This window comes from Oncorhynchus tshawytscha, linkage group LG09, assembly GCF_018296145.1.
Source record: "Oncorhynchus tshawytscha isolate Ot180627B linkage group LG09, Otsh_v2.0, whole genome shotgun sequence".
In the NCBI taxonomy this organism is placed as follows: Eukaryota; Metazoa; Chordata; class Actinopteri; order Salmoniformes; family Salmonidae; genus Oncorhynchus; species Oncorhynchus tshawytscha.
The window spans coordinates 20,001,437-20,029,240 of record NC_056437.1 but is presented as its reverse complement, the minus strand read 5'-3'; the positions used below and the strand labels follow the sequence as shown (position 1 = coordinate 20,029,240).

At 44.7% G+C, this 27,804-nt stretch overlaps 2 protein-coding genes across 2 annotated transcripts; one reads left to right on the top strand and one right to left on the bottom strand.

Moving 5' to 3' along the window:
• Positions 1–536: 536 nt before the first annotated feature.
• LOC112257535 (palmitoyltransferase ZDHHC8B) lies at positions 537–25,358 on the bottom strand. The gene is made up of 10 exons (XM_042326664.1): positions 25,022–25,358; positions 9,646–9,767; positions 5,584–5,741; positions 3,689–3,861; positions 3,452–3,554; positions 3,217–3,308; positions 2,976–3,108; positions 2,604–2,718; positions 2,177–2,295; positions 537–2,057 (listed from the first exon to the last, which is right to left on the bottom strand). The coding sequence occupies exons 1-10, from the start codon at positions 25,123–25,125 to the stop codon at positions 954–956; spliced, it is 2,223 nt and encodes a 740-aa protein (XP_042182598.1). The 5' UTR covers positions 25,126–25,358; the 3' UTR covers positions 537–953.
• A 555-nt stretch (positions 25,359–25,913) lies between these two features.
• LOC112257276 (rhodopsin-like) lies at positions 25,914–27,101 on the top strand. Its single transcript, XM_024430770.1, has one exon. It carries the CDS (start codon positions 25,914–25,916, stop codon positions 27,099–27,101), a length of 1,188 nt encoding a protein of 395 aa, XP_024286538.1.
• The last annotated feature ends 703 nt before the right edge of the window (positions 27,102–27,804 follow it).

The following is a 27,804-nucleotide window of genomic DNA, read 5'->3' as shown; positions in this document are numbered from 1 at the left end:
ATCTCCTCTTCGTCTGAGGAAGAGCAGTCAAGATCGGACCAACAAGCAGCGTGGTAAGTGTCCATGTTAATATTTTAATATAACAGAACACGAAACAAAAATAACAACGAGAATGTAAGAAACGAAACAGTGCTGTCAGGTGAAACAACACAAAACAACTACCCACCAACACAGGTGGGAACAGGCTACCTAAGTATGGTTCTCAATCAGAGACAACGATGATTGGGAACCATACCAGGCCAAACACATAGAAATACAAAGCCTAAAACAAAACAGAATGCCCACCCCAACTCACGCCCTGACCAAACCAAAATAGAGACATAAAAAAGGAACTAAGGTCAGGACGTGACATGACTACCTCGTGAAGCTGGTTGAGAGAATGCCAAAAGTGTGCAAAGCTGTCATCAAGGAAAAGGGTGACTACTTTGAAGAATCTCAAATATAAAATATATTTGTTTAACACTTTTTTGGTTACTACATGATTGCATATGTGTTATTTCATAGTTTCGATGTCTTCACTATTATTCTACAATGTAGAAAATAGTCAAAATAAAGAAAAACACTTGAATGAGTAGGTGTGTCCAAACTTTTGACTGGTACTGTATATCAACAATCAAAGATAAGTATTCTGAACTCTGTTCTAGTTGAGCTTATTGGTTCCTTTGACTACATGAGGAGGCACAACTGTCTGCCAATTGGCCACTGTCCTGAGAATCAGATATCTGCATATGGTGTTGGTTAACACTCGGTCTTTATTCAAAACACCCTTGTCTAGCAAGAGGACCAAGTATAAATATCTGTACAAAATTATTCCCATAACTGCATATTGATGTCCTCTCGACTCCCACACAGACACACTTACACCGTGCTGGGAAGTTGTGGATATACAGGCTAACACTGCAGAGTGGTGTGGCTGACTGGCTGCATACACCCTCAAGAAGACTTAGTGTTTCCTACTTGGATAGAGCCAGGGGTGCTGAGTCCTTGCCCTCCATGGCGCATATGAGTGAGGGGCGTTTTGGGGGGACGCATGGGGCAGAGGAAGAGGAGGGGGTGTGGAGAAGGGTGGAGGAGGAGGGTGAGGGCTGGGCCTGCCTGTCTGGGGGAAGGTAAGATGGGGAGGGTGAACGACCCTTACTCTGTAGGCTACTGTTGCTCTGCAGTGGGGAGCTGGAAGTCCTGGGGGCTCGGGTCAGAGAGGATGATGAGGCGCTGGAGAGGGGCGACCTCGTACCTGCGTACCCCAAAATACCTGTGCTCATCATGAACTCCCTGGAGCCGTATGAGGGCGGGGTGGGGGCGCGGGAACCCGGGGGGCGCATGCTGTCTGCAGGGAGGCTGCGTCTGCTGGGGATGTCGTAGACCCCCATGTCTGGGCAGCCATATAGGGCCTGGGACCTGGCCTGTATCCGCAGCATCCTGTCCTTCGCCTCCATCTCCTGCCGCTCCTTAATGGAGGCCACGATGGACTTGGAGAGGTTATCGTAGCGGATCGGAGAGGCCTCCCGATGGATCAAGGTCTGTGGGGAGAGGTCCCTGTGCATCAGGGCCTGAGGGGTGACGTCCCGTAGAGAGGGGTCCCTGGGTAAAGTGTCCCTTGTCTGGGGAGATTGTCTGCTGACCCCCATGAACACGGGGCTGTAGGAATGTGAAGGGGACCCTTGCAGCACACTGCCATCGAGGCCCAGGGTCAAGAATTGGGGGTGGTAGTGAAGTGGCGGTCCCCCTCGCTGGGGCAGGTAGTTAGGGTCACCTGGGTTCACCAGGTTGCTGTAGGAGAAGCTGCTGCGGCTGGACAGGGGGTTGTGAGGGGGGAACCCACCCGGAGACACCTTTTGGGAGATCAGACCCTCTGAGTGCAAGGCCGGCAACTTGTTTCCATGTCTATAGGCGTGTTTATGGGTGAGGAAGCGGGAGTTAAGGGTGAGAGAGTTGAGCTGGTGTGGAGAGGACATGGGACCCGACTGGAAGGCTAGCTGCTGGTCCACTCTGGCCAGGATGGGTTCTGATGACAAGTAATGACCTCTACTGCTGCCCCCCTGTTGCTCTGGTGCCACCTAGATGTAACCACAACCACAACATATAACAGACCGTCAGAGAGCTCTCAAACCACAACCACGATCTGTGAAAACGGCTGCACAATGTATCTGATGTTATTGCGAATGATATGACTGACCTGTTGGACAGATAAGGGGGGTGTTGGCTTGGTGGGGGATTGCGGTGGTGGCCTGAGCTGCTGCAGGATCTGCCCAGGGGGAGGGCTCAATGGTTTGGGATGAAGACTACTCTCTGGAACTGAAACACAGAGGAAGGAGGATTAATATTCACCAAAATAAATGTGAAATAAATGACAATCGTATCTAGTGGGACTGAGCTAGTCCAGAGAGAGACAGTAATGTATGTGGAATCTAACACAAGCCTTTCATGGTACATGAAATAATGTCACCACCATGATGCAGTGTTGAGAGCAGTGGATGACCGTTTGAGGGGTTTCTGGACTGTTTCAAGTTTCTTCATGATAATTTCCTCAAGTCATCTATAATACGAGGTGCATAAATACAGGTACTGTATGCTTGTTTGTCAGATTAGTAACGTGACCCTACCCTCTAGGGCTGCTAGGTGGCTCTTCAGCAGTTTGGGGTCTGGTTTGGGGTGCAGTGGGGGTGGGGTGTTCAGGCGTTTAATATCTGGCTCGTCCATACCGTCAGCAGACGGGCGCTGAGAGCGGAAGAGAAGGAAACACAGTTCATTATATCTGATCTGCTGATGAAGTCTAATATCGATGCTGTGTGTGTGTGTGTGTGTGTGTGTGTGTGTGTGTGTGTGTGTGTGTGTGTGTGTGTGTGTGTGTGTGTGTGTGTGTGTGTGTGTGTGTGTGTGTGTGTGTGTGTGTGTGTGTGTGTGTGTGTGTGTGTGTGTGTGTGTGTGTGTGGGGGATCTTCCCTACTGAGGGTATTTGGGGTGGACAGACTTACTTTACTTTGGAGATCATGACGCTGGACACCGTTATCCCTGACCCTAATAATTGGGATCTGTCTGTCAGTCTCTGGTTTCAGGAAAGGAGGCATGATGTGAACTGCTGATTTCTTAATGGGCCTCGCTGTATACCTGGTATGGTCCAAGCAAATTGATGAGTTAATGAGCTCCAATTTAGGGTCCGTTTACAATATATTATACTGTACATGATGTTTACATAAAACATGAAATGTTTCTTACTTTGGAGAGATGGGACTACATATGAGATACTCCAAGTTGCCACAGCAACCTAGAGTGAAAGGGTTGACCCCTCCTTGAAACTTCCCAGTAACCTGTGAAAAAGTAACCAACAATTTCCTAATTAAAGTGAGGACTCAACCTAGTGTCACCCCATTATATAGTACAGAAACCTTTTATCTAGTCATTTAAAAGCATGAGTAACATGGAATGAAGTACAGCCCAGGGTTTGTCTGACCTGTTCATTGGTGGTTCTGCCCCTAGATACCAGATAGAGGTGGAACACTGTGAGGCCCAGGACAGGAATGAAGAACAGGCCTGATACACTCATCACCACCAAGCTGGACGAAGCAGTAAAGGAGACTCAACAGCTCTCTTTAGGAAGCTTTGCAGATGAATGACCATGATCATACTGCACATACTGTATGAACACACACACACACTGAGCACACAGAGTGTGTGTAAGTAAGGATACGTGACAGTACAGTGCAGCTTCAACAGGTCTTCCTGATGGTGTAGAATGTAGAGCAGGCTACCGGAGAACACGCCCACCATGTGCATCGTGAGTGACAGCAGAAACAGGAAGAAGTAGCGGTAGTTCCGCCTCCCGATACAGTTGTTCACCCAGGGACAGTGGTGGTCAAAGTCCTGCATGCGATTATGACACAATGGAATACAACATTAGATAAAACATTCAATCACTCTGAGAATTATGACATATTGTAGCAGCCTACTTTCCATGACTCTGTCCAACATTGTGTATCCATGCTACAAACAGTATTTTGGAGAAGTCTAGCTAGCCACTTACACATGGTATTGATAATGATTGGACAATGAAAAAACATTATCATCAGAAGTCAAATATCATACAAATGTCGATATGCACTTAGCTGTCTTAATATACCTCCGTGTACACACACAGATTGTCCCAACCCTTTTTAAATATCTCTCTCCGCTCCAGGGACAATAAAGGATTGGGGGAAAGGGATTAACCTGATTAATGTGATCCCTCTCTCACCCCTCCCCCTCTATCCCTCCATCATTCTCTCTCCCCCATCCACCATTACCCTACAGCCACACACACACATCACAGACAAACTGAATTTGTCCACCCACACAGACAGCATCGTGAAGAAGGCGCAGCAGCGCCTCTTCAACCGAGGGGGGACTGAAGAAATACGGCATGTCACCAAAAGCACTCACAAACTTCTACAGATGCACAATCGAGAGCATCCTGTCGGGCTGTATCACCGCCTGGTACGGCAACTGCACCGCCCACAACCGTAAGGCTCTCCAGAGGGTAGTGAGGTCTGCACAACGCATCACCGGGGGCAAACTACCTGCCCTCCAGGACACCTACACCACCCGATGTCACAGGAAGGCCATAAAGATCATCAAGGACAACAACCACCCAAGCCACTGCCTGTTCACCCCGCTATCATCCAGAAGGCGAGGTCAGTACAGGTGCATCAAAGCAGGGACCGAGAAACTGAAAAACAGCTTCTATCTCAAGGCCATCAGACTGTTAAACAGCCACCACTAACATTGAGTGCTGCCAACACACTGACTCAACTCCAGCCACTTTAATAATGGGAATTGATGGAAATTGATGTAAAATATATCACTAGCCACTTTAAACAATGCTACTTAATATAATGTTTACATACCCTACATTATTCATCTCATATGTATATGTATATACTGTACTCTATATCATCTACTGCATCTTTATGTAATACATGTATCACTAGCCACTTTAAACTATGCCACTTTGTTTACATACCCTACATTACTCATCTCATATGTATATACTGTACTCGATACCATCTACTGCATCTTGCCTATGCCGTTCTGTACCATCACTCATGCATATCTTTATGTACATATTCTTTATCCCTTTACACTTATGTGTATAAGGTAGTAGTTTTGGAATTGTTAGGTTAGATTACTCGTTGGTTATTACTGCATTGTCGGAACTAGAAGCACAAGCATTTCGCTACACTCGCATTAACATCTGCTAACCATGTGTATGTGACAAATCAATTTGATTTGACTATTGACCCTACTCAGACCCACCCTCCCCCTCAACAACTACAGCACACCCTCCCTCCCCTCCCTCCACCCTCCACCCTCCCTCATCACCCTCTCCTCCACCCCTTCCTACCCTTCTCCACCAACCCTTCCTCCCCACCACCCCTTTCTCCCCCTCTCCTCCCCACCACCCCTTCCTCTCTCTCCCCACCACCCAGTCCTCCCCCTCTCCACTACCCCTTGCTTGTTCTTTCTCGCTTTCCTCCCTCTCTCCCTTTATCACTTTCTAACCCGTCCTCCCTTTCTCCTCCTTCCCTCTCCCTCTCTCCTCCCTCTCACCTCTACACAGTGGTCACAGACACTGCAGTGGGAGCATCGTGGAGGTCTGTAGAAGTGGCAGGAGGCACACCACTTCAGCCTGACCTGGACACCCTTCACATCCACATTCTTGTAGAGCGGAGCGCGGAGGTCATCATCCTTGTCCTCGTCCTCATTAGCTGAAACACAAACACACAGCTCAACATGAAATACAGATCAATGGCACAACACTGGGAGTGGGGTAACACTAGACATACACTACCGTTCGAAAGTTTGGGGTCATTAGAAATGTCCTCGTTTTTGAAGGAAAAGCACATTTTATGTCCATTAAAATAACATCAAATTGATCAGAAATACAATGTAGACATTGTTAATGTTGTAAATGACTATCGTAGTTGGAAACTGATTATTCTTTTATGGAATATCTACATAGGTGTACAGAGGCCCATTATCAGCAACTCCTGTGTTCCAATGTCACGTCGTGTTAGCTAATCCAAGTTTATAATTTTAAAAGGCTCATTGATCATTAGAAAACCCTTTTGCAATTATGTTAGCACAGCTGAAATGTGTTGTTCTGATTAAAGAAGCAATAAAACTGGCCTTCTTTAGACAAGTTGATTATCTGGAGCATCAGCATTTGTCGGTTCGATGACAGACTCAAAATGGCCAGAAACAAAGCCCTTTCTTCTGAAACTCGTCAGTCTATTCTTGTTCTGAGAAATTAAGGCTATTCCATGGAAGAAATTGGCAAGGAACGGAAGATCTCGTACAACGCTGTGTACTACTCCCTTCACAGAACAGCGCAAACTGGCTCTAACGAGAATAGAAAGAAGAGTGGGAGGCCCCGGTGCACAACTGAGCAAGAGTTCAAATACATTTTAGTGTCTAGTTTGAGAAACAGATGCCTCACAAGGCCTCAACTGGCAGGATTCATTCAATAGTAGCCGCAAAACACCAGTCTTAAAGTCAACAGTGAAGAGGTGACTCCGGGATGCTGGCCTTCTAGGCAGAGTTCCTCTGTCCAGTGTCTTTGTTCTTTTGCCCATCTTAATCTTTTATTTTTATTGGCAAGTCTGAGATATGGCTTTTTCATTTGTAACTCTGCCTACAAGGCCAGCATCCCAGTGTCGCCTCTTCACTGTTGACGTTTGTCACGCCCTGAACGCAGAGATCTTTTTATTCTCTATGTTTGGTTGGTCAGGGTGTGACTCGGGTGGGAAACTCTATGTTCTTTATTTTGGCCGGGTATGGTTCTCAATCAGGGACAGCTGTCTATCGTTGTCTCTGATTGGGAATCATACTTAGGCAGCCTGTTTTGCCACCTTAGTTTTGTGGGATGTTCTGTGTGGGGTGCTCTGTGTAGCCTACTGAATGTTACGTTCAAGCAGCTTGGACAGGACGAGTGGATCTGGGAAGAGATCCTGGACGGTAAAGGACCCTGGACGCAGGCTGGAGAATATCGCCGTCCAAAGAAAGAGATAGAGGTAGCGAAGGAGGAGCGGCGACGATATGAGGAGGCAAGCCATCGACGGAAGCCAGAGAAGCCACTCCCCAAAAAATTGGGCGAGGGCCACAAGGGGAGGTTGGCGGAGCTAACTCACTGCAAGTAGCGTGGTACTGGTCAGGCACCGTGTTATGCGGTAAAGCGCACGGTGTCTCCAGTGCGCGTGCACAGCCAAGTGCGCTCGGAGCCAGCTCTCCGCAAGTGCCACGCTAGAGTGGGCATCCAGCCAGGGCAGATTGTGCCAGCTCAGCGCTCTTGGTCTCCGGTGCGCCGGTTCGGCTCAGGGTATCCTGCACCGGCTCTGCGCACTGTGTATCCGGTGCGCTGTGACAGCTCAGTGAGTCCTGTGCCTGCGTTCCGCACGTGCCAGGCTAAAGTGGGCGGCAGGGTAGCCTAGTGGTTAGAGCGTTGGACTAGTAACCGGAAGGTTGCAATCCCCGAGCTGACAAGGAACAAATCTGTCATTCTGCCCCTGAACAGGCAGTTAACCCACTGTTCCTAGGCCGTCATTGAAAATAAGAATTTGTTCTTAACTGACTTGCCTAGTTAAATAAAGGTTAAAAAAAAAAACATTTAGAAAGTGGGCATTCAGCCACGAAGAGCGGTGCAAGTTATAAGCACCAGATCTCCAGTGCACCCCCACGATTCCCTGATCCACCTCTACGCAGACGACACCATTCTATATACTTTCGGCCCGTCATTGGACACTGTGCTATCTAACCTCCAAACAAGCTTCAATGCCATACAACACTCCTTCCGTGGCCTCCAACTCCTCTTAAACGCTAGTAAAACCAAATGCATGCTTTTCAACCGATCGCTGCCTGCACCCGCATGCCCGACTAGCATCACCACCCTGGATGGTTCCGACCTTGAATATGTGGACATCTATAAGTACCTAGGTGTCTGGCTAGACTGCAAACTCTCCTTCCAGACTCATATCAAACACCTCCAATCAAAAATCAAATCAAGAGTCGGCTTTCTATTCCGCAACAAAGCCTCCTTCACTCACGCCGCCAAGCTTACCCTAGTAAAACTGACTATCCTACCAATCCTCGACTTCGGCGATGTCATCTACAAAATGGCTTCCAACACTCTACTCAGCAAACTGGATGCAGTATATCACAGTGCCATCCGTTTTGTCACTAAAGCACCTTATACCACCCACCACTGCGACTTGTATGCTCTAGTCGGCTGGCCCTCGCTACATATTCGTCGCCAGACCCACTGGCTCCAGGTCATCTACAAGTCCATGCTAGGTAAAGCTCCGCCTTATCTCAGTTCACTGGTCACGATGGCAACACCCATCCGTAGCATGCGCTCCAGCAGGTGTATCTCACTGATCATCCCTAAAGCCAACACCTCATTTGGCCGCCTTTCGTTCCAGTACTCTGCTGCCTGTGACTGGAACGAATTGCAAAAATCGCTGAAGTTGGAGACTTTTATCTCCCTCACCAACTTCAAACATCAGCTATCTGAGCAGCTAACCGATCGCTGCAGCTGTACATAGTCTATTGGTAAATAGCCCACCCATTTTCACCTACCTCATCCCCATACTGTTTTTATTTATTTACTTTTCTGCTCTTTTGCACACCAATATCTCTACCTGGATACATGACCATCTGATTGTTTATCACTCCAGTGTTAATCTGCAAAATTGTAACTATTCGTCTACCTCCTCATGCCTTTTGCACACATTGTACATTGTATATAGACTCCCCCTTTGTTTTCTACTGTGTTATTGACTTGTTAATTTGTTTATTCCATGTGTAACTCTGTGTTGTCTGCTCACACTGCTATGCTTTATCTTGGCCAGGTCGCAGTTGTAAATGAGAACTTGTTCTCAACTAGCCTACCTGGTTAAATAAAGGTGAAATAAATAAAAATAAACAGCCTGGTTCATCCTGTGCCTGCTCCATGGACCAGGCCTCCAGTTGGTCTCCCCAGCCTGGTGAGTCCTGTGCCTGCTCCACGGACCAGGCCTCTAGTTGGTCTCCCCAGCCTGGTGAGTCCTGTGCCTGCTCCACGGCCTGCAGCGAGGGTCTCCAGTCCAGGGCTTTGTTTCAGATACTCAACTAGTCTAAAGAAGGACAGTTTTATTGCTTCTTTAATCAGAACAACAGTTTTCAGCTGTGCTAACATAATTGTAAAAGGGTTTTCTAACGATCAATTACCCTTTTAAAATGATCAACTTAGATTAGCTAACACAACGTGCCATTGGAACACAGGAGGGATGGTTGTTGATAAAGGGCCTCTGTACGCCTATGTAGATATTCCATAACAAATCTGACGTTTCCAGCTACAATAGTTTACAACATTAACAATGTCTACATTGTATTTCTGATCAATATGATGTTATTTTAATGGACAGAAAATGTGCTTTTCTTTCAACAACAAGGACTTTTCTATGTGACCCCAAACTTTTGAATGGTAGTGTACATCTGTGTGTAGTTTGTCATTATATTCAAGAATAAATCCAATGCACTAGCTAGTATGTTATAACTAGTAGACAATAATTCAATACAGTTGAACTGTAATTTACAGTACTGAATAGACTTGTGCATAGTATAGTAGTTATTCACCCATGGGGAGAACGCCTGCATCCATAAAGGTTGCCATGGTGAAGTTGGCCAAGACAAGGAAGAACAAGATGGCACTGCATGGTGGTACGTAGGTTGACACAGTCACTGCCAGCCACGGGCACCTGGGACAGAGACAAGATGCAGATCAGTGGACTCACAATGCACACACATTACACTCACAATACACACACATTACACTCACAATACACACACATTACACTCACAGTACACACACATTACACTCACAGTACACGCACATTACACTCACAGTACACACACATTACACTCACAGTACACGCACATTACACTCACAGTACACACACATTACACTCACAGTACACACACAGCACACACACAGTATACACACATTATACCCACAGTATACACACATTACACTCACAGTATACACACAGCACACACACAGTATACACACATTATACTCACAGTATACACACATTACACTCACAGTATACACACATTACACTCACAGTATACACACATTACACTCACAGTACACACACATTACACTCACAGTACACACACATTACACTCACAGTATACACACATTACACTCACAGTATACACACAGCACACACACAGTATACACACATTACACTCACAGTACACACACATTACACTCACAGTACACACACATTACACTCACAGTACACACACAGCACACACACAGTATACACACATTATACACACAGTATACACACATTACACTCACAGTATACACACATTACACTCACAGTATACACACATTACACTCACAGTATACACACATTACACTCACATTACACTCACAGTACACACACATTACACTCACAGTACACACACATTACACTCACAGTACACACACATTACACTCACAGTACACACACATTACACTCACAGTATACACACAGCACACACACAGTATACACACATTACACTCAGTATACACACAGCACACACACAGTAATATACCTAGGTTGAATGTGTTCAAAGGGGCATAAATCTATAGCTCTCTGGCTCAGTGTAAGAATAAATCAACAGTCATTATCATAAATATTTGGTTGCCTCAGCAGGAAAATGTAATTGAATACATTTATATTGTTTTACTGTCCAAAACTTACACTAGTTTCCGAACTCGGCAATGCCAAATTCAGTCTGATCTCGAACTTCATGGCGTTTGCACTGCCATAAAGCAAATAAGTTTAAAACTAGAGAATTAGATTTGCTGTGAGGATTCCATGATTATATATCTACAGTGTGAGATGAAATAGAGGCTCTGTACATTAATCAGGGTTCCTGAAGGAGACACAGATAAAAGGCACAGTGAATTACAGTATAATGATTACATTTCAGCATGAGTAACCTATGCATTATCTGCATTTTAAGAACAAATGTATTGTACAGTGGAATTGAGTTCAAAGCCATGCTGCTGTGAAGATTTTATCTTCACCTAAAAAACTTTGCCTCTTACATTATCACAACTGGTATTAGCATATCCTTCCTGTGGCTATTTTATTTTTAGGGACAATAACAACAGCAGTAGTGTGGTATGCCATTGAAGTGCAGACTGTGTATTAATGACCATGAATGTAACAGTGACCGTAACAGGACCGTGATCAGTGTGAAAACAGAAACTGGACGGCTCCTCCACCCCACATGACCCAAAGCTGCAAATGTCAAGGGTCAGGATGTGACGAGGGCAGAACATGTACAGTGCATTTGGAAGGTATTCAGAACCCTTCCCCTTTTCCAGATTTTGTTACGTTAAAGCCTTATTCTAAAATTGATTAAATGTTTTTTTCACCCTCATCAATCTACACACAACACCCCATAATGACAAAGCAAAAACAGGTTTTTAGACACTTTTGCAAATGTATAAAAATAAACATCACATTTACATAATTATTCAGACCCTTTACTCAGTAGTTTGTTGAAGCACCTTTGGCAGCGATTACAGCCTCGAGTCTTATTGGGTATGACTCTGTACTTTGTTCCATTCATCTTTCCCTCAATCCTGACTAGTCTTCCAGTCTCTACCGCTGAAAAACATCCCCACAGCATGATGCTGCCACCACCTTGCTTCACTATAGGGATGGTATTGGCCAGGTGATGAGTAATGCCTGGTTTCCTCCATGTGATGCTTGACATTCACATTACAGAGTTCAATCTTGGTTTCATTAGAGCAGAGAATCTTGTTTCTCATGGTCTGAGAGTCCTTTAGGTGCCTTTTGGCAAACTCTAAATGGGCTGTCATGTGCCTTTTTCTGAGGAGTGGCTTCCGTCTGGCCACTCTACCATAAAGGCCTGATTGATGGAGTGCTGCAGAAATGGTTGTCCTTCTGGAAGTTTCTCCCATCTCCAAAGAGGAACTCTGGAGCTCTGTCAGAGTGATCATCGGGTTCTTGGCCCTTCTCCTCTGATTGCTCAGTTGGGCCGGTCAGCCAGCTCTAGGAAGAGTCTTGGTGGTTCTAAACTTTTTCCATTTAAGAATGATGGCGGCCACAGTGTTCTTCGACCTCATGGCTGGATTTTTTCTCTGACATGCACTGTCAACTGTGGGACCTTATATAGACAGGTGTGTGCCTTTCCAAATCATGTCCAACCAATGGAATTTACCACATGTGGACTTCAATCAAGTTGTAGAGACGTCTCATGGATGATCAATGGAAACAGGATGCACCTAAGCTCAATTTCGTGTCACATAGCAAATATATTTGCAAACATTTATAAAAACCTGTTTTCGCTTTGACATTATGGGGTATTATGTGTAGATTGATGAGGGACATGTTTTTATTTGATCAATTTTAGAATAAGGCTGTAACGTAACAAAATGTGGAAAAAGTTAAGGGGTCTGAATACTTTCTGAATGCACTGTATGTGTGAACTGAACTCCAATGGAATGTCTTTAGACTGACCGTGACTGTGAAACAGACAACATTTTGACCAAATTTAGAGTCCCTTCCCCAGCTCTAGCTCCAGCCCAGCGTAGTGCAAGATCCCCAAGCCCTACAGAACAGCCCCAGTTAGGATGAGAGTGTGGGGGAAGGTGGTTACCCCGGAAGGAATGCCTGGTAATGAAATGCCAGCTGCAATCCCAATAATCCCAGGATTATGGACTCTGGATTACAGACCACTCTGCCAGCCCACAATGGTGGCATCCTCGCATCAGACGCCAAACACACAGAACCTGCTGTCAGCGGCCAGCAGCACACATAGCCCAAAAGACCCCATTCCATGCATATAGAATAAAATAAACCATACATACTCCATCACCTATACAGCTGCAACAGACATGCCTGCCTTTAAAGACAAACAGCCTTCAAAGGCAAGTACAGTATAGTTATGTACTGGAGAAACAGCTGTGTCTGAAGATCTGTCAGAGTAATGCTCCTCTATAAGGATTTACTTAAAGGCCCAACGCAGCAGTTTTTATCTCAATATCAAATTATCTCTGGGTAGCAACTAAGTACCTTACTGTGATTGTTTTCAATTAAAATGGTCAAAAAAAAAAAAAAGAGCCCTTTAGCAAAGAGAAATTTCTCAAGCAAGAATTTTGCTAGGACTGTCTAGGTGTGGTCTGAGTGGGTAGGGGAAAACGGAAAACTAGACATTATTGGCAGAGATGTTTGGAACTCTCTTTCTTATTGGTCTATAAACTAATTTACCGCCTGGTGATGGCACCAGGCAGGCCAAATCTCCATTCCACCAAAACAGGCTGACATTTTAGTCGGTCTTTGCAAACAGCTCTTACACTAAAAAGGCATTATCATAATTTTCACAATTTAACAGTATTATTCCAACCTCATAGTGTGTAAATATACAGTGGGGCAAACAAGTATTTAGTCAGCCACCAACTGCGCAAGTCCTCCCACTTAAAAAGATGAGAGAGGCCTGTAATTTTCATCATAGGTACACTTCAACTATGACAGACGAACTGAGACAAAAAAATCCAGAAAATCACATTGTAGGATTTTTAATGAATTTATTTGCAAATTATGGTGGAAAATAAGTATTTGGTCAATAACAAAAGTTTATCTCAATACTTTGTTATATACCCTTTGTTGGCAATGACAGAGGTCAAATGTTTTCTGTAAGTCTTCACAAGGTTTTCACACACTGTTGCTGGTATTTTGGCCCATTCCTCCATGCAGATCTCCTCTAGAGCAGTGATGTTTTGGGGCTGTTGCTGGGCAACACGGACTTTCAACTCCCTCCAAAGATTTTCTATGGGGTTGAGATCTGGAGACTGGCTAGGCCACTCCAGGACCTTGAAATGCTTCTTACGAAGCCACTCCTTCATTGCCCGGGCGGTGTGTTTGGGATCATTGTCATGCTGAATGACCCAGCCACGTTTCATATTCAATGCCCTTGCTGATGGAAGGAGGTTTTCACTCAAAATCTCACGATACATGGCCCCATTCATTCTTTCCTTTACACGGATCAGTCGTCCTGGTCCCTTTGCAGAAAAACAGCCCCAAAGCATGATGTTTCCACCCTCATGCTTTACAGTAGGTATGCTGTTCTTTGGTTGCAACTCAGCATTATTTGTCCTCCAAACACGAGTTTTTACCAAAAAGTTCTATTTTGGTTTCATCTGACCATATGACATTCTCCCAATCTTCTTCTGGATCATCCAAATGATCTCTAGCAAACTTCAGACGGGCCTGGACATGTACTGGCTTAAGCAGGGGGACACGTCTGGCACTGCAGGATTTGGGTCCCTGGCGGCATAGTGTGTTACTGATGGTAGGCTTTGTTACTTTGGTCCCAGCTCTCTGCAGGTCATTCACTAGGTCCCCCCGTGTGGTTCTGGGATTTTTGCTCACCGTTCTTGTGATCATTTTGACCCCACGGGGTGAGATCTTGCGTGGAGCCCCAGATCGAGGGAGATTATCAGTGGCCTTGTATGTCTTCCATTTCCTAATAATTGATCCCACAGTTGATTTCTTCAAACCAAGCTGCTTACCTATTGCAGATTCAGTCTTCCCAACCTGGTGCAGGTCTACAATTTTGTTTCTGGTGTCCTTTGACAGCTCTTTGGTCTTGGCCATAGTGGAGTTTGGAGTGTGACTGTTTGAGGTTGTGGACAGGTGTCTTTTATACTGATAACAAGTTCAAACAGGTGCCATTAATACAGGTAACGAGTGGAGGACAGAGGAGCTTCTTAAAGAAGAAGTTACAGGTCTGTGAGAGCCAGAAATCTTGCTTGTTTGTAGGCGACCAAATACTTATTTTCCACCATAATTTGCAAATAAATAAATTAAAAATCCTACAATGTGATTTTCTGGATTTTTTTTCTCATTTTGTCTGTCATAGTTGAAGTGTACCTATGATGAAAATTACAGGCTTCTCATCTTTTTAAGTGGGAGAACTTGCACAATTGGTGGCTGACTAAATACTTTTTTGCCCCACTGTATATAGATGTTTTTGACTGCACTGGGCCTTTATTTGAAACAGATTAACACATAATTGTACTACTGAGTAAGCCAGATTAATGAGGAGAACAGAACAGTAGGTTCCCAAAACTGGAGGAGGGGATTCATATCTATATCTTCTCTGAATAAACATTTCACTAAATATTGTCATGTTTGAGTTGTACTTAAATTGTCATAACAGAGCTAGATTACATGGATATGTGCATTATACTGTACCCTTGTACTACACATTATACTGTACCCTTGTACTACACAGAGTCCATACTGTACTTGTCCCAGTATATCTACAGTATACTGTACTTGTCTCAGTATATCTACAGTATACTGTACTTGTCCCAGTATATCTACAGTATACTGTACTTGTCCCAGTATATCTACAGTATACTGTACTTGTCCCAGTATATCTACAGTATACTGTACTTGTCCCAGTATATCTACAGTATACTGTACTTGTCCCAGTATATCTACAGTATACTGTACTTGTCCCAGTATATCTACAGTATACTGTACTTGTCCCAGTATATCTACAGTATACTGTACTTGCAAGTCTAGCCACCCTACAGTATAAATAGGAAATGTGGATTAAGTTGGCAGATTCAGGGGTAGCTGCCAGCTGGGCAGCACTAAATAGTGTGGGGATCAAGCCCAGTCAGTCTGGAGTGGTGTTCATGTGCCTGCATACCACTTTCACTGCCCTCCTATACCAGCAAGACCAATGTGTAGTGGGGAAAACAAGGAGCCAAAAAGGCAATTAGGAATAAGTATACTGGCACTGTTCATCTTTTTAAAACAAATGATTTATCTGGTTGATTCCCCTACCATTTCACCCATCTGTCAAATAATGGATGCATCACCTAAAAATACTAAATGAGCACAGTATGGAAGATAATGATATTGGATTCCAAATAAGTAGAAATCAGTCAAACTCATTTGGGATGAGTGCGGAGGGTCGGCCCGCGACTGATTGTTTTCTTATCAAATGGATTATTCCTGTGGAAGCCTTTGCATGAGTGGCCCTGCTGCCTGGACCATCATTGGTTTGTGACCATCTGGAGCAACTGCACATGGAGAGTTCCTCACGCTGCAGTGTGGCCAGGCGGGTAGACAAGCCACTGCCCTGCGCCTAATGAAACAGACAGCAGAGCTGTATTAAATCATCCAGAAGGGTAAACTGCTGCTGAGACTGTCCAATCTGCACACTGCCATGCCTGAGAAGAGCCCAGCTGTTGGTCAGCGAGTCAACACCACCACTGTCGCATCGGTCAAGCAGCAAGCAGAGGAGAGCATTAGAGATTCTCACAACTACAGATCCTTGAACATTTCATGGATGTTAGATATGTTGAATAAGATGTGATCTTCAGACCTATGGAAGGTACTGTCGGCGCCGGAAGGCGCCGACAGAGATGGCCGCCTCGCTTCGCGTTCCTAGGAAACTATGCAGGTTTTTGTTTTTCTACGTGTTATTTCTTACATTAGTACCCCAGGTCATCTTAGGTTTCATTACATACAGTCGAGAAGAACTACTGAATATAAGATCAGCGTCAACTCACCATCAGTACGACCAAGAATATGTTTTTCACGACGCAGATCCTGTGTTCTGCCTTACAAACAGGACAACGGAGTGGATTCCATGCAGCGACCCAAAAAGACGACTCCGAAAAAGAGGGAAACGAGGCGGTCTTCTGGTCAGACTCCGGAGACGGGCACACCGTGCACCACTCCCTAGCATTCTTCTTGCCAATGTCCAGTCTCTTGACAACAAGGTTGATGAAATCCGAGCAAGGGTAGCATTCCAGAGGGACATCAGAGACTGTAACGTTCTTTGTTTCACGGAAACATGGCTCACTGGAGAGACGCTATCCGAAGCGGTGCAGCCAGCGGGTTTCTCCACGCATCGCGCCGACAGAAACAAACATCTTTCTGGTAAGAAGAGGGGCGGGGGCGTATGCCTTATGGCCAACGTGACATGGTGTGATGAAAGAAACATACAGGAACTCAAATCCTTCTGTTCACCTGATTTAGAATTCCTCACAATCAAATGTAGACCGCATTATCTACCAAGAGAATTCTCTTCGATTATAATCACAGCCGTATATATCCCCCCAAGCAGACACATCGATGGCTCTGAACAAACTTTATTTAACTCTCTGCAAACTGGAAACGATTTATCCGGAGGCTGCATTCATTGTAGCTGGGGATTTTAACAAGGCTAATCTGAAAACAAGACTCCCTAAATTTTATCAGCATATCGATTGCGCAACCAGGGGTGGAAAGACCTTGGATCATTGTTACTCTAACTTCCGCGACGCATATAAGGCCCTGCCCCGTCCCCCTTTCGGAAAAGCTGACCACGACTCCATTTTGTTGATCCCTGCCTACAGACAGAAACTAAAACAAGAAGCTCCCATGCTGAGGTCTGTCCAACGCTGGTCTGACCAAGCTGACTCCACACTCCAAGACTGCTTCCATCACGTGGACTGGGAGATGTTTCGTATTGCGTCAGACAACAACATTGACGAATACGCTGATTCGGTGTGCGAGTTCATTAGAACGTGCGTTGAAGATGTCGTTCCCATAGCAACGATTAAAACATTCCCTAACCAGAAACCGTGGATTGATGGCAGCATTCGTGTGAAACTGAAAGCGCGAACCACTGCTTTTAATCAGGGCAAGGTGTCTGGTGACATGACTGAATACAAACAGTGCAGCTATTCCCTCCGCAAGGCTATTAAACAAGCTAAGCGTCAGTACAGAGACAAAGTAGAATCTCAATTCAACGGCTCAGACACAAGAGGCATGTGGCAGGGTCTACAGTCAATCACGGACTACAGGAAGAAATCCAGCCCAGTCACGGACCAGGATGTCTTGCTCCCAGGCAGACTAAATAACTTTTTGCCCGCTTTGAGGACAATACAGTGCCACTGACACGGCCTGCAATGAAAACATGCGGTCTCTCCTTCACTGCAGCCGAGGTGAGTAAGACATTTAAACGTGTTAACCCTCGCAAGGCTGCAGGCCCAGACGGCATCCCCAGCCGCGCCCTCAGAGCATGCGCAGACCAGCTGGCCGGTGTGTTTACGGACATATTCAATCAATCCCTATACCAGTCTGCTGTTCCCACATGCTTCAAGAGGGCCACCATTGTTCCTGTTCCCAAGAAAGCTAAGGTAACTGAGCTAAACGACTACCGCCCCGTAGCACTCACATCCGTCATCATGAAGTGCTTTGAGAGACTAGTCAAGGACCATATCACCTCCACCCTACCTGACACCCTAGACCCACTCCAATTTGCTTACCGCCCAAATAGGTCCACAGACGATGCAATCTCAACCACACTGCACACTGCCCTAACCCATCTGGACAAGAGGAATACCTATGTGAGAATGCTGTTCATCGACTACAGCTCGGCATTCAACACCATAGTACCCTCCAAGCTCGTCATCAAGCTCGAGACCCTGGGTCTCGACCCCGCCCCTGTGCAACTGGGTACTGGACTTCCTGATGGGCCGCCCCCAGGTGGTGAGGGTAGGCAACAACATCTCCTCCCCGCTGATCCTCAACACTGGGGCCCCACAAGGGTGCGTTCTGAGCCCTCTCTTGTACTCCCTGTTCACCCACGACTGCGTGGCCACGCACGCCTCCAACTCAATCATCAAGTTTGCGGACGACACAACAGTGGTAGGCTTGATTACCAACAACGACGAGACGGCCTACAGGGAGGAGGTGAGGGCCCTCGGAGTGTGGTGTCAGGAAAATAACCTCACACTCAACGTCAACAAAACTAAGGAGATGATTGTGGACTTCAGGAAACAGCAGAGGGAACACCCCCCTATCCACATCGATGGAACAGTAGTGGAGAGGGTAGCAAGTTTTAAGTTCCTCGGCATACACATCACAGACAAACTGAATTGGTCCACTCACACAGACAGCATCGTGAAGAAGGTGCAGCAGCGCCTCTTCAACCTCAGGAGGCTGAAGAAATTCGGCTTGTCACCAAAAGCACTCACAAACTTCTACAGATGCACAATCGAGAGCATCCTGGCGGGCTGTATCACCGCCTGGTACGGCAACTGCTCCGCCCTCAACCGTAAGGCTCTCCAGAGGGTAGTGAGGTCTGCACAACGCATCACCGGGGGCAAACTACCTGCCCTCCAGGACACCTACACCACCTACACCACCCGATGTTACAGGAAGGCCATAAAGATCATCAAGGACATCAACCACCCGAGCCACTGCCTGTTCACCCCGCTATCATCCAGAAGGCGAGGTCAGTACAGGTGCATCAAAGCTGGGACCGAGAGACTGAAAAACAGCTTCTATCTCAAGGCCATCAGACTGTTAAACAGCCACCACTAACATTGAGTGGCTGCTGCCAACACACTGACACTGACACTGACTCAACTCCAGCCACTTTAATAATGGGAATTGATGGGAAATGATGTAAATATATCACTAGCCACTTTAAACAATGCTACCTTATATAATGTTTACATACCCTACATTATTCATCTCATATGCATACGTATATACTGTACTCTATATCCTCGACTGCATCCTTATGTAATACATGTATCACTAGCCACTTTAACTATGCCACTTTGTTTACATACTCATCTCATATGTATATACTGTACTCGATATCAGCTACTGTATCTTGCCTATGCTGCTCTGTACCATCACTCATTAATATATCCTTATGTACATATTCTTTATCCCCTTACACTGTGTATAAGACAGTAGTTTTGGAATTGTTAGTTAGATTACTTGTTGGTTATTACTGCATTGTCGGAACTAGAAGCACAAGCATTTCGCTACACTCGCATTAACATCTGCTAACCATGTGTATGTGACAAATAAAATTTGATTTGATTTGATTTGACTTGACTTTAGCCACAATTGATTACACTGAATGAACACATAACACTGTTATAAGATGGTTTGGAGAGACTACTTCATTGAACTATAAAAACTACGGCTTGAATATCAACGACATATTTCTATTACATATAATAATGTTGTATGTGTAGGGATCGATGTGTAGGTGGGAAAAAAAACAAATGTTTGTTTGGGTGGGGAGGGATAGAGAGGAGTATAATTCTATTAATATCTGACCCACTACGGGTGTGTATCACATCTGACCTCCTACCCTCTGCACATGGTCCCATAATTAACTCAGAATGAAAGGTCAAGAAGGCTTCTACGTACAGAACTTTGCAACATCTCAGCGACATTAAATGTTGAGATTAACTGACAAATTGTTACTAGGAAACACCCTTGACGTTACCATTTGTAAGAATCTTTGCTTGTTTGTGGTTCTACCCTTAGTAACAAACACTATAAGTGTTTAGTGATGCTTGAATGTCCAACGAATGTAGCTTTATAAAAAAAACTAGCTTTGTAAAAAAACTACATTAATTCTCCTGCACCAACAATCAAACATACAAAATGACATTCTGTAGCTTTATCCAAGGCCCTTTGGCCTTTGTATGCCTTTTGTGAATAGGATAAAAGCAGAAGTGAAATGTCCATCTCGCTTGGAGTAATTAAGCAATAAGGCCAGAGGGGGTTGTGGTATATGGCCAATATACCACGGCTAAGGGCTGTTCTTATGCACAACGCAACACGGAGTGCCTGGATACAGCCCTTAATCGTGGTATATTAGCCATATACCACAAACCCTGGGGTGCCTAATTGCACCGTCACCCTCACCTCCCCACCCCTTGGCTGAACCAAGGTTGATTTTATGACGGGAGACAACCAATGTCCCTTTTCCTCAGTGGTACTAAGTTGGGCTTGTATTTGGTCAAGACACTGGCAGGAGCTGTCATCTGTCCATCCCTGCTTTTAAAGGAACTAAGTAAAGGCCTGTCTAACAGTAAAGGCCTGTCTAACAGTAAAGGCCTGTCTAACAGTAATGTAGGCCTACATATGATGTAATGGCAAAAGATTGTCCCTCCAGATTCCATTTCTTCTGCTGCTGCCAAATAATTATATAATTTACAGCAAAGGGTGGTTCCCAAAGATCTGGGGTCATGTCCAAATAAATAAATGTGCTTCCTGCAAAGTGTTGATGAAACGGGCCTCCACTGCTTCCTGAGTGAAAGGGAAAACAAAGAGCTTGTGTGATTGGGCTGGACTGCTCTGTTTCAACATGACCTTATCTATGAGTAATGGCTGTTCATGGAATAGACAATTTCAGACATACAGTGCCTTCGGAAACTATTCAGACTCCTTGACTTTTTCCAAATGTTGTTAGTTACAGCCTTCTTCTAAAATTGATGAAATGGTTTTTTCCATCATCTATCTACTCACAATACCCCATAATGACAAAGCAGAAACAGGTTTTAAGAAATGTTTGTAATTTATAAAAAATAAAATCGGGTATATCACATTTACATTACTATTCAGACTCTTTACTCAGTACTTTGTTGAAGCACCTTTGGTAGCAATTATAGCCTTGAGTCTTCTTGGGTATGATGCACTCTGGAGCAGGTTTTCATCAAGGATTTCTCTGTACTTTCCTCCGTTCTTCTTTGCCTCGATCCTGACTAGTCTCCCAGTCCCTGCCGCTGAAAACATCCCCACAGCATGTTGCTGCCACCACCATGTTTCACTGTAGGGATGGTGCCAGGTTTCTTCCAGATGTGACGCTTGGCATTCAGGCCAAAGAGTTCAATCTTGGTTTCATCAAACCAGAGAACCTTGTTTCTCATGGTCTGAGAGTCTTTAGGGGCCTTTTAGGCACATAACAGCAAGCGGGCTGTTATGTGCCTTTTACTGAGGAGTGGCTTCCGTCTGACCACTCTACCATAAAGGCCTGATTGGTGGAGTGCTGCAGAGATGGTTGTCCTTCTGAAAGGTTCTCCCATCTCCACAGAGGAACTCCAAAGCTCTGTCAGAGTGACCATCGGGTTCTTGGTCACCTCCCTGACCAAGGCCCTCCTCCCCCGATTGCTCAGTTTGGCTGGGCGGCCAGATCTAGGAAGAGTCTTGGTGGTTCCGAACTTCATCCATCTGTGGGAAGTAGTGTTGAAACTAAGGCTCCTGAATCAAAGGGCATGGACCAGAAAATCGTGATCCTAATCCGAAACGTCACATATGCTAGAGCACTGGTATTCGAAGTTGGGGTTGCGAGGTTAATAATACTTTTTGGAGGGAACCAAACTTTAAGAGTAGTTTCTTTTATGGGACAATACACAAATGTTTTTTTATTGAGTAAATTTATTTATTGGTTCCCTTTATTTTGATAAGCGAGATGAAAGTGTAATGAATTAAAGGTTATTTGTTGATGTGAAAATCTAAATGTACTGATATTGAGCTTGTGTCATTAGATTTGCGGGGGGGTAGGAATCCCAGATATTATTGTGAAAGAAATGGGTCACCGCTGAATTTTTTTGAATACCACTGTGCTAGAGGACCCAATTGAAACTTTGCTTGAAAAACAACAGAGGAGGAAACTTGGACATATCTGGCTACAGGGGTCAGGGTTCAGTGGACTTAGTTAACAGCTGTTATGGTATTAGGTCTACTCACCAAGGCTCTACTAGCAATCTAGGGGATAATGTTGGCAGTGATCCTCACATTACTAAAAGGTAGTTTTGAGAATACAAGGGATTCATTCGGGAACCCGTTTTGCTCTAAACTGACCCAGTCTGACTTCAAGGAAATATACCTGACTCTAAGTTCTCAGCATCATTGCACTCTGGAAGAAGTTAACATAGTTTTTATACCAAATTCAAATAGCCTACAGTAGCTCAGATTAAGAGGATCAACATGATATTAGGCAATGAAATGTAACTACCAGTGACGTAAAATACTTGAGTAAAAATACTTTAAAGTACTACTTAAGTCTTTTTTTGAGGGTTCTTGTACTTTACAATTTATATTTTATATTTTACAATTTATATGCTATATATACAAATGCATGTTTCTGTTTCAGCCACACCTGTTGCTGACAGGTGTATAAAATCGAGCACACCGCCATGCAATCTCTTTAGACAAACATTGTCAGTACAATAGCCTTACTGAAGAGCTCAGTGACTTTCAATGTGGCACTGTCATAGGATGTGACCTTTCCAGCAAGTCAGTTCGTCAAATTACTGCCCTGCTAGAGCTGCCCCGGTCAACTGTAAGTGCTGTGAAATGTGAAGTGGAAACATCCAGGAGCAACAACGGCTCAGCCGCGAAATGGTAGGCCACACAAGCTCACAGAACGGGACAGCGGAGTGCTGAAGTGTGTAGCGCGTAAAAAATTGTCTGTCCTCAGTTGCAGCACGCACTACCGAGTTCCAAACTCCCTCTGGAAGCAACGTCAGCACAAGAACTGTTTCGGTCATGAAATGGGTTTCCATGGCTGAGCAGCCGCACACAGCCTTAGATCACCATGCGCAATGCCAAGCATCGGCTGGAGTGGTGTAAAGCTCGCCGCAATTGGACTCTGGAGCAGTGGAAACGTGTTCTCTGGAGTGACGAATCACGCTTCACCATCTGGCAGTCCGACGATGAATCTGGGTTTGGTGGATGCCAGAACACTGCCAGTGAAGGGAAGTCTTAACGCTAAATGACACAATGGTATTTTAGACGATTCTGTGGTTCCAACTTTGTGGCAACAGTTTGTGGAAGGCCCTTTCCTTTATCAGCATGACAATGTCCTGTGCACAAAGCAAGGTCCATACAGAAATGGTTTATCGACATTGGCATGGAATAACTTGACTGGCCTGCACAGAGCCCTGACCTCAACCCCATCGAAAATCTTTGGGGTGAATTGGAACGCCGACTGCGAGCCAGGCCTAATGGCCTAACATTAGTGCCCGACCTCACTAAAGCACTTGTGGCTGCAGCAATGTTCCCACATCTAGTATAAATCCTTCCCAGAAGAGTGGAGGTAGTTATAGCAGCAAAGGGGGCACCAACTCCATATTAATTCCCATGATGTTGAAATGAGATGTTCAACGAGCAGGTGTCCACATATTTTTGGTCAAGTAGTGTACTTTTACTTCATTACATTCCTAAAAAAAATAATGTACTTTTAACTCCATACATTTTCCCTGACACCCAAAAGTTACACTTTGAATGTTGGCAGTACAAGAAAATGGTCCAATTCACACACTTATCAAGAGGTCATCCCTACTGCATCTGATCTGGCTGACTCACTAAACACATGACTCTTTGGTCAATTATGTCTGAGTGTTGGAGTGTGCCCCTGGTTATATGTAAACAAATGAAAAACGAGAAAATAGTGCCTTCAGGCTTGCTTAATATAAAGAATTAGAATTTATATATACTTTTACTTTGATACTTATGTATATTTTACCAATTACATTTTCTTTTGATACTTAGGTATATTTAAAACCAAATACTTTTAGACTTTTACTCAAGTAGTATTTTACTGGGTGACTTTTCAGTCTTACTTGAGTCATTTTCTATTTAAGGTATCTTTACTTTTATTCAAGTATGACAAATGGGTAATTTTTCCACCACTGGTAACTACTAATGGACAGCTTTGGGTACAGTATTGCTGAACTGTTGTATGAATAATATTGCATATTGATATGCAAATAAAATTACACCAGAATATTTTTGGGGGTCTTTTTACTAAATTGCTTATTCTCGCCCCCCAAAATTGTGTCATCGTTACACTTCTGTCCGATTGAACGCTACAAAAACACTGGGGAATGTTCTAAATTCCGAATGTGAATGTGTAAAATGTTTATACTAGTTTGCATAGTGCGTGAGCAACATAACCTATTTTATCACAATATTTCACTGGAGAAAGCTACAGTTTGGAGTAAACGTGCATGCTCATTGCCTTATCCATTGAATTCTCTTTAAATCTCCAGACCAATTCATGTATGGAATAGTATACTGTAGTTTCGAAATGGTAGGCCTACATTCGTGTCTGTTTTTAACTACTTTTCCTGAAGGAGACATAGTGGTCAACTTACGTAAATACGAAGAATAAAGTGGTGGACCCAACGAGGAGTACGGCAGCGGTGGACACTGGAATAAACGCGCTGGCTTTAATTCTCGCATCGCCGCTGGTGGGCATTCTGTAGCCTACTTTCCACAAACATCAGCAGTTTATTCTAACGAAACGATTACACCAAGATAAAATAATGATCCACGATACGATGTATTCCCACTCTTCTATGTCCTGATCTCTGTCCTGGTTTTCGATGGATCAAATGCAAACGAATGCATGGTGAAAAAGTCCAATGAACTGTGACCGTCTTGGAAATCCCACAGTCCCGACTGGTCCCGAAAAACTTAGCGAAGCCGCGCAGCTTACTGGTCAGGGCTCTGTTTGTGGGGGTTTCGCCGGGGGGAAGAATGATTTACGTAAACTACACTATAGCAGGCTAAACCACGTTGTGCTGTATGTTAACCCCCCAAAAATACAACAATTATTTAATTTCATATTAATGTAATTTTTTAATCATACTCTTGATTAAAAATGTAATTTGCTTTACCATGGAAATGCATTTGTGTCATTAGAAATGGACAATAATGTTGCACTATAGTCAGAGATAGAATATTACACATTTGTACATAGTTGAATGCTAACAACCTAAACATAGGCTATTCACACCCTGGTACAGTATATGGTGGTCAGGTTACTCCTTTACACTGATCCAAGTTTAGTTAGGTTTTTCTCTTCTGTATTGTGATACAATGAGCCTCATGTGTTCTCCAAGTACTGAAGACAAGAAATGTATAGCAAATGTGAGGTTGAGTCTCTAAGGACTTGTTGTGGGGTTGGACCTGAAGCATGATATTAACATCCCTTATACATGTTGAGCCATCAAATAAGGCTCAGACATAGATGCCTCAGGTGTGATGGATGCAAAGGATTGGATCGAAGCCTTAACCCGAGGGCTGATGTGCCTAGTAGGGATCCTGGGGAACAACTGGCTGGGTCTCCGCTCTCTCCCTGGACCTAAGTCCCATCTCCGCACCAACGAGCTCCTCTTCATCAACCTGGCCGTCTCCAACCTCATCACCAACTACCTGGTGGACCTCCCTGATACCATGGCTGACTTTGCTGGCCGCTGGTTCCTGGGGGAAGCCTACTGCGGTGTGTTCCGGTTCTGCTCGGACCTGTCGGAGACCAGCAGTATCTTCTCTACCTTGTTTATTAGTGTGTTCTGGTACCAGAAGCTGGTGGGCTCTCTGAAACGCGGAGGAGCTCCGGTCCAGCTGGACAGCCTCTGTCTCGTAGCCTGTCTCCTGGCTGGCAGCTGGACAGTGGCTGGGGTCTTCAGTGTTCCACACTTCTTCTTTGTCCAGGTGGACAGTGGGAATGAGAGCCACAAGGACTGTATAGAAGTATTTCCCTCCCAAACTGCAAGGCAGACCTATGAGACATTGTATCTGACCCTCGCTAATGCCCTCCCCATCGCTGGTATAGTGTTCTCCAGCATCCAGATTGTGATCACTCTGCTAAGGAACCAGATGCGTATCAAGGGCCTGACTTCTGACCATCACAAGGGGCCAGATAATGCTCTACCTAACCAGCGGGAGAAGATGGACATCTCAGAGAAATATGATGAAACAGGCATCAAGACTTCTGATAAAGAGGCAGATTTACCAATAGTCGCTTCTCCAGATTTCCCTCAGAGTTCTAGAAACCAGAGGATTTCAGACATCCGCCCCAACCTGCCTGGTGTCTCCTGCTCTGTCCTACCTTGTGCAGGACCCTCTGTTGTACACAGCTCAATCAGTTCCCCCCTCTACCAGGTTGAGGTTGGTGAGAGCAGAGTCAGAGCTTCACCAGATCTCCAGAGGACCTCCCAGCCTCCAGCTAAGCTCAGCCCAGGCACGCAGGTGAAGGCAGCCAAGAGCGTGGTGGCTGTGGCCACTGTGTTTGTGGTGTGCTGGGTGACCCACCTCTTACTAAGGATATCCAGCAACATCCACAAGTCCTCCGTAGTGGTGGAGGTGGCCAGCTACATCGCATCCTCTTACACCTGCATCATACCTTACATCTTCCTCTATGGAGTAAAGAAACTGTCTTGCTCCTGCTGAAGGTAGATAGACATGGTTATACACACATTGCTAATTTACTGGCATCAACCCAGACCCACTGTTACGTAGAACTGCTGCTCTTTAGGACATCTGTGTTGTCTGAAAATAAATTGAAATCAAATCAAATCAAATTTTATTTGTCACATACACATGGTTAGCAGATGTTAATGTGAGTGTAGCGAAATGCTTGTGCTTCTAGTTCCGACAATGCAGTAATAACCAACAAGTAATCTAACTAACAATTCCAAAACTACTGTCTTATACACAGTGTAAGGGGATAAAGAATATGTACATAAGGATATATGAATGAGTGATGGTACAGAGCAGCATAGGCAAGATACAGTAGATGGTATCAAGTACAGTATATACATATGAGATGAGTATGTAAACAAAGTGGCATAGTTAAAGTGGCTAGTGATACATGTATTACATAAGGATGCAGTCGATGATATAGAGTACAGTATATACGTATGCATATGAGATGAATAATGTAGGGTATGTAAACATTATATAAGGTAGCATTGTTTAAAGTGGCTAGTGATATATTTACATAATTTCCCATCAATTCCCATTATTAAAGTGGCTGGAGTTGAGTCAGTGTCAGTGTCAGTGTGTTGGCAGCAGCCACTCAATGTTAGTGGTGGCTGTTTAACAGTCTGATGGCCTTGAGATAGAAGCTGTTTTTCAGTCTCTCGGTCCCAGC

Coding starts and splice junctions, on each gene's coding strand:
- LOC112257535 (XM_042326664.1), bottom strand. CDS start 25,125: ATGCCCACCAGCGGCGATGCGAGAATTAAAGCCAGCGCGTTTATTCCA. Junction 5,742..9,645: donor TGCAGGCGTTCTCCCCATGG/GTGAATAACTAC, acceptor TTTGTGTTTCAG/CTAATGAGGACGAGGACAAG. Junction 3,862..5,583: donor TCTGTGACCACTGTGTAGAG/GTGAGAGGGAGG, acceptor AATCGCATGCAG/GACTTTGACCACCACTGTCC.
- LOC112257276 (XM_024430770.1), top strand. CDS start 25,914: ATGGATGCAAAGGATTGGATCGAAGCCTTAACCCGAGGGCTGATGTGC.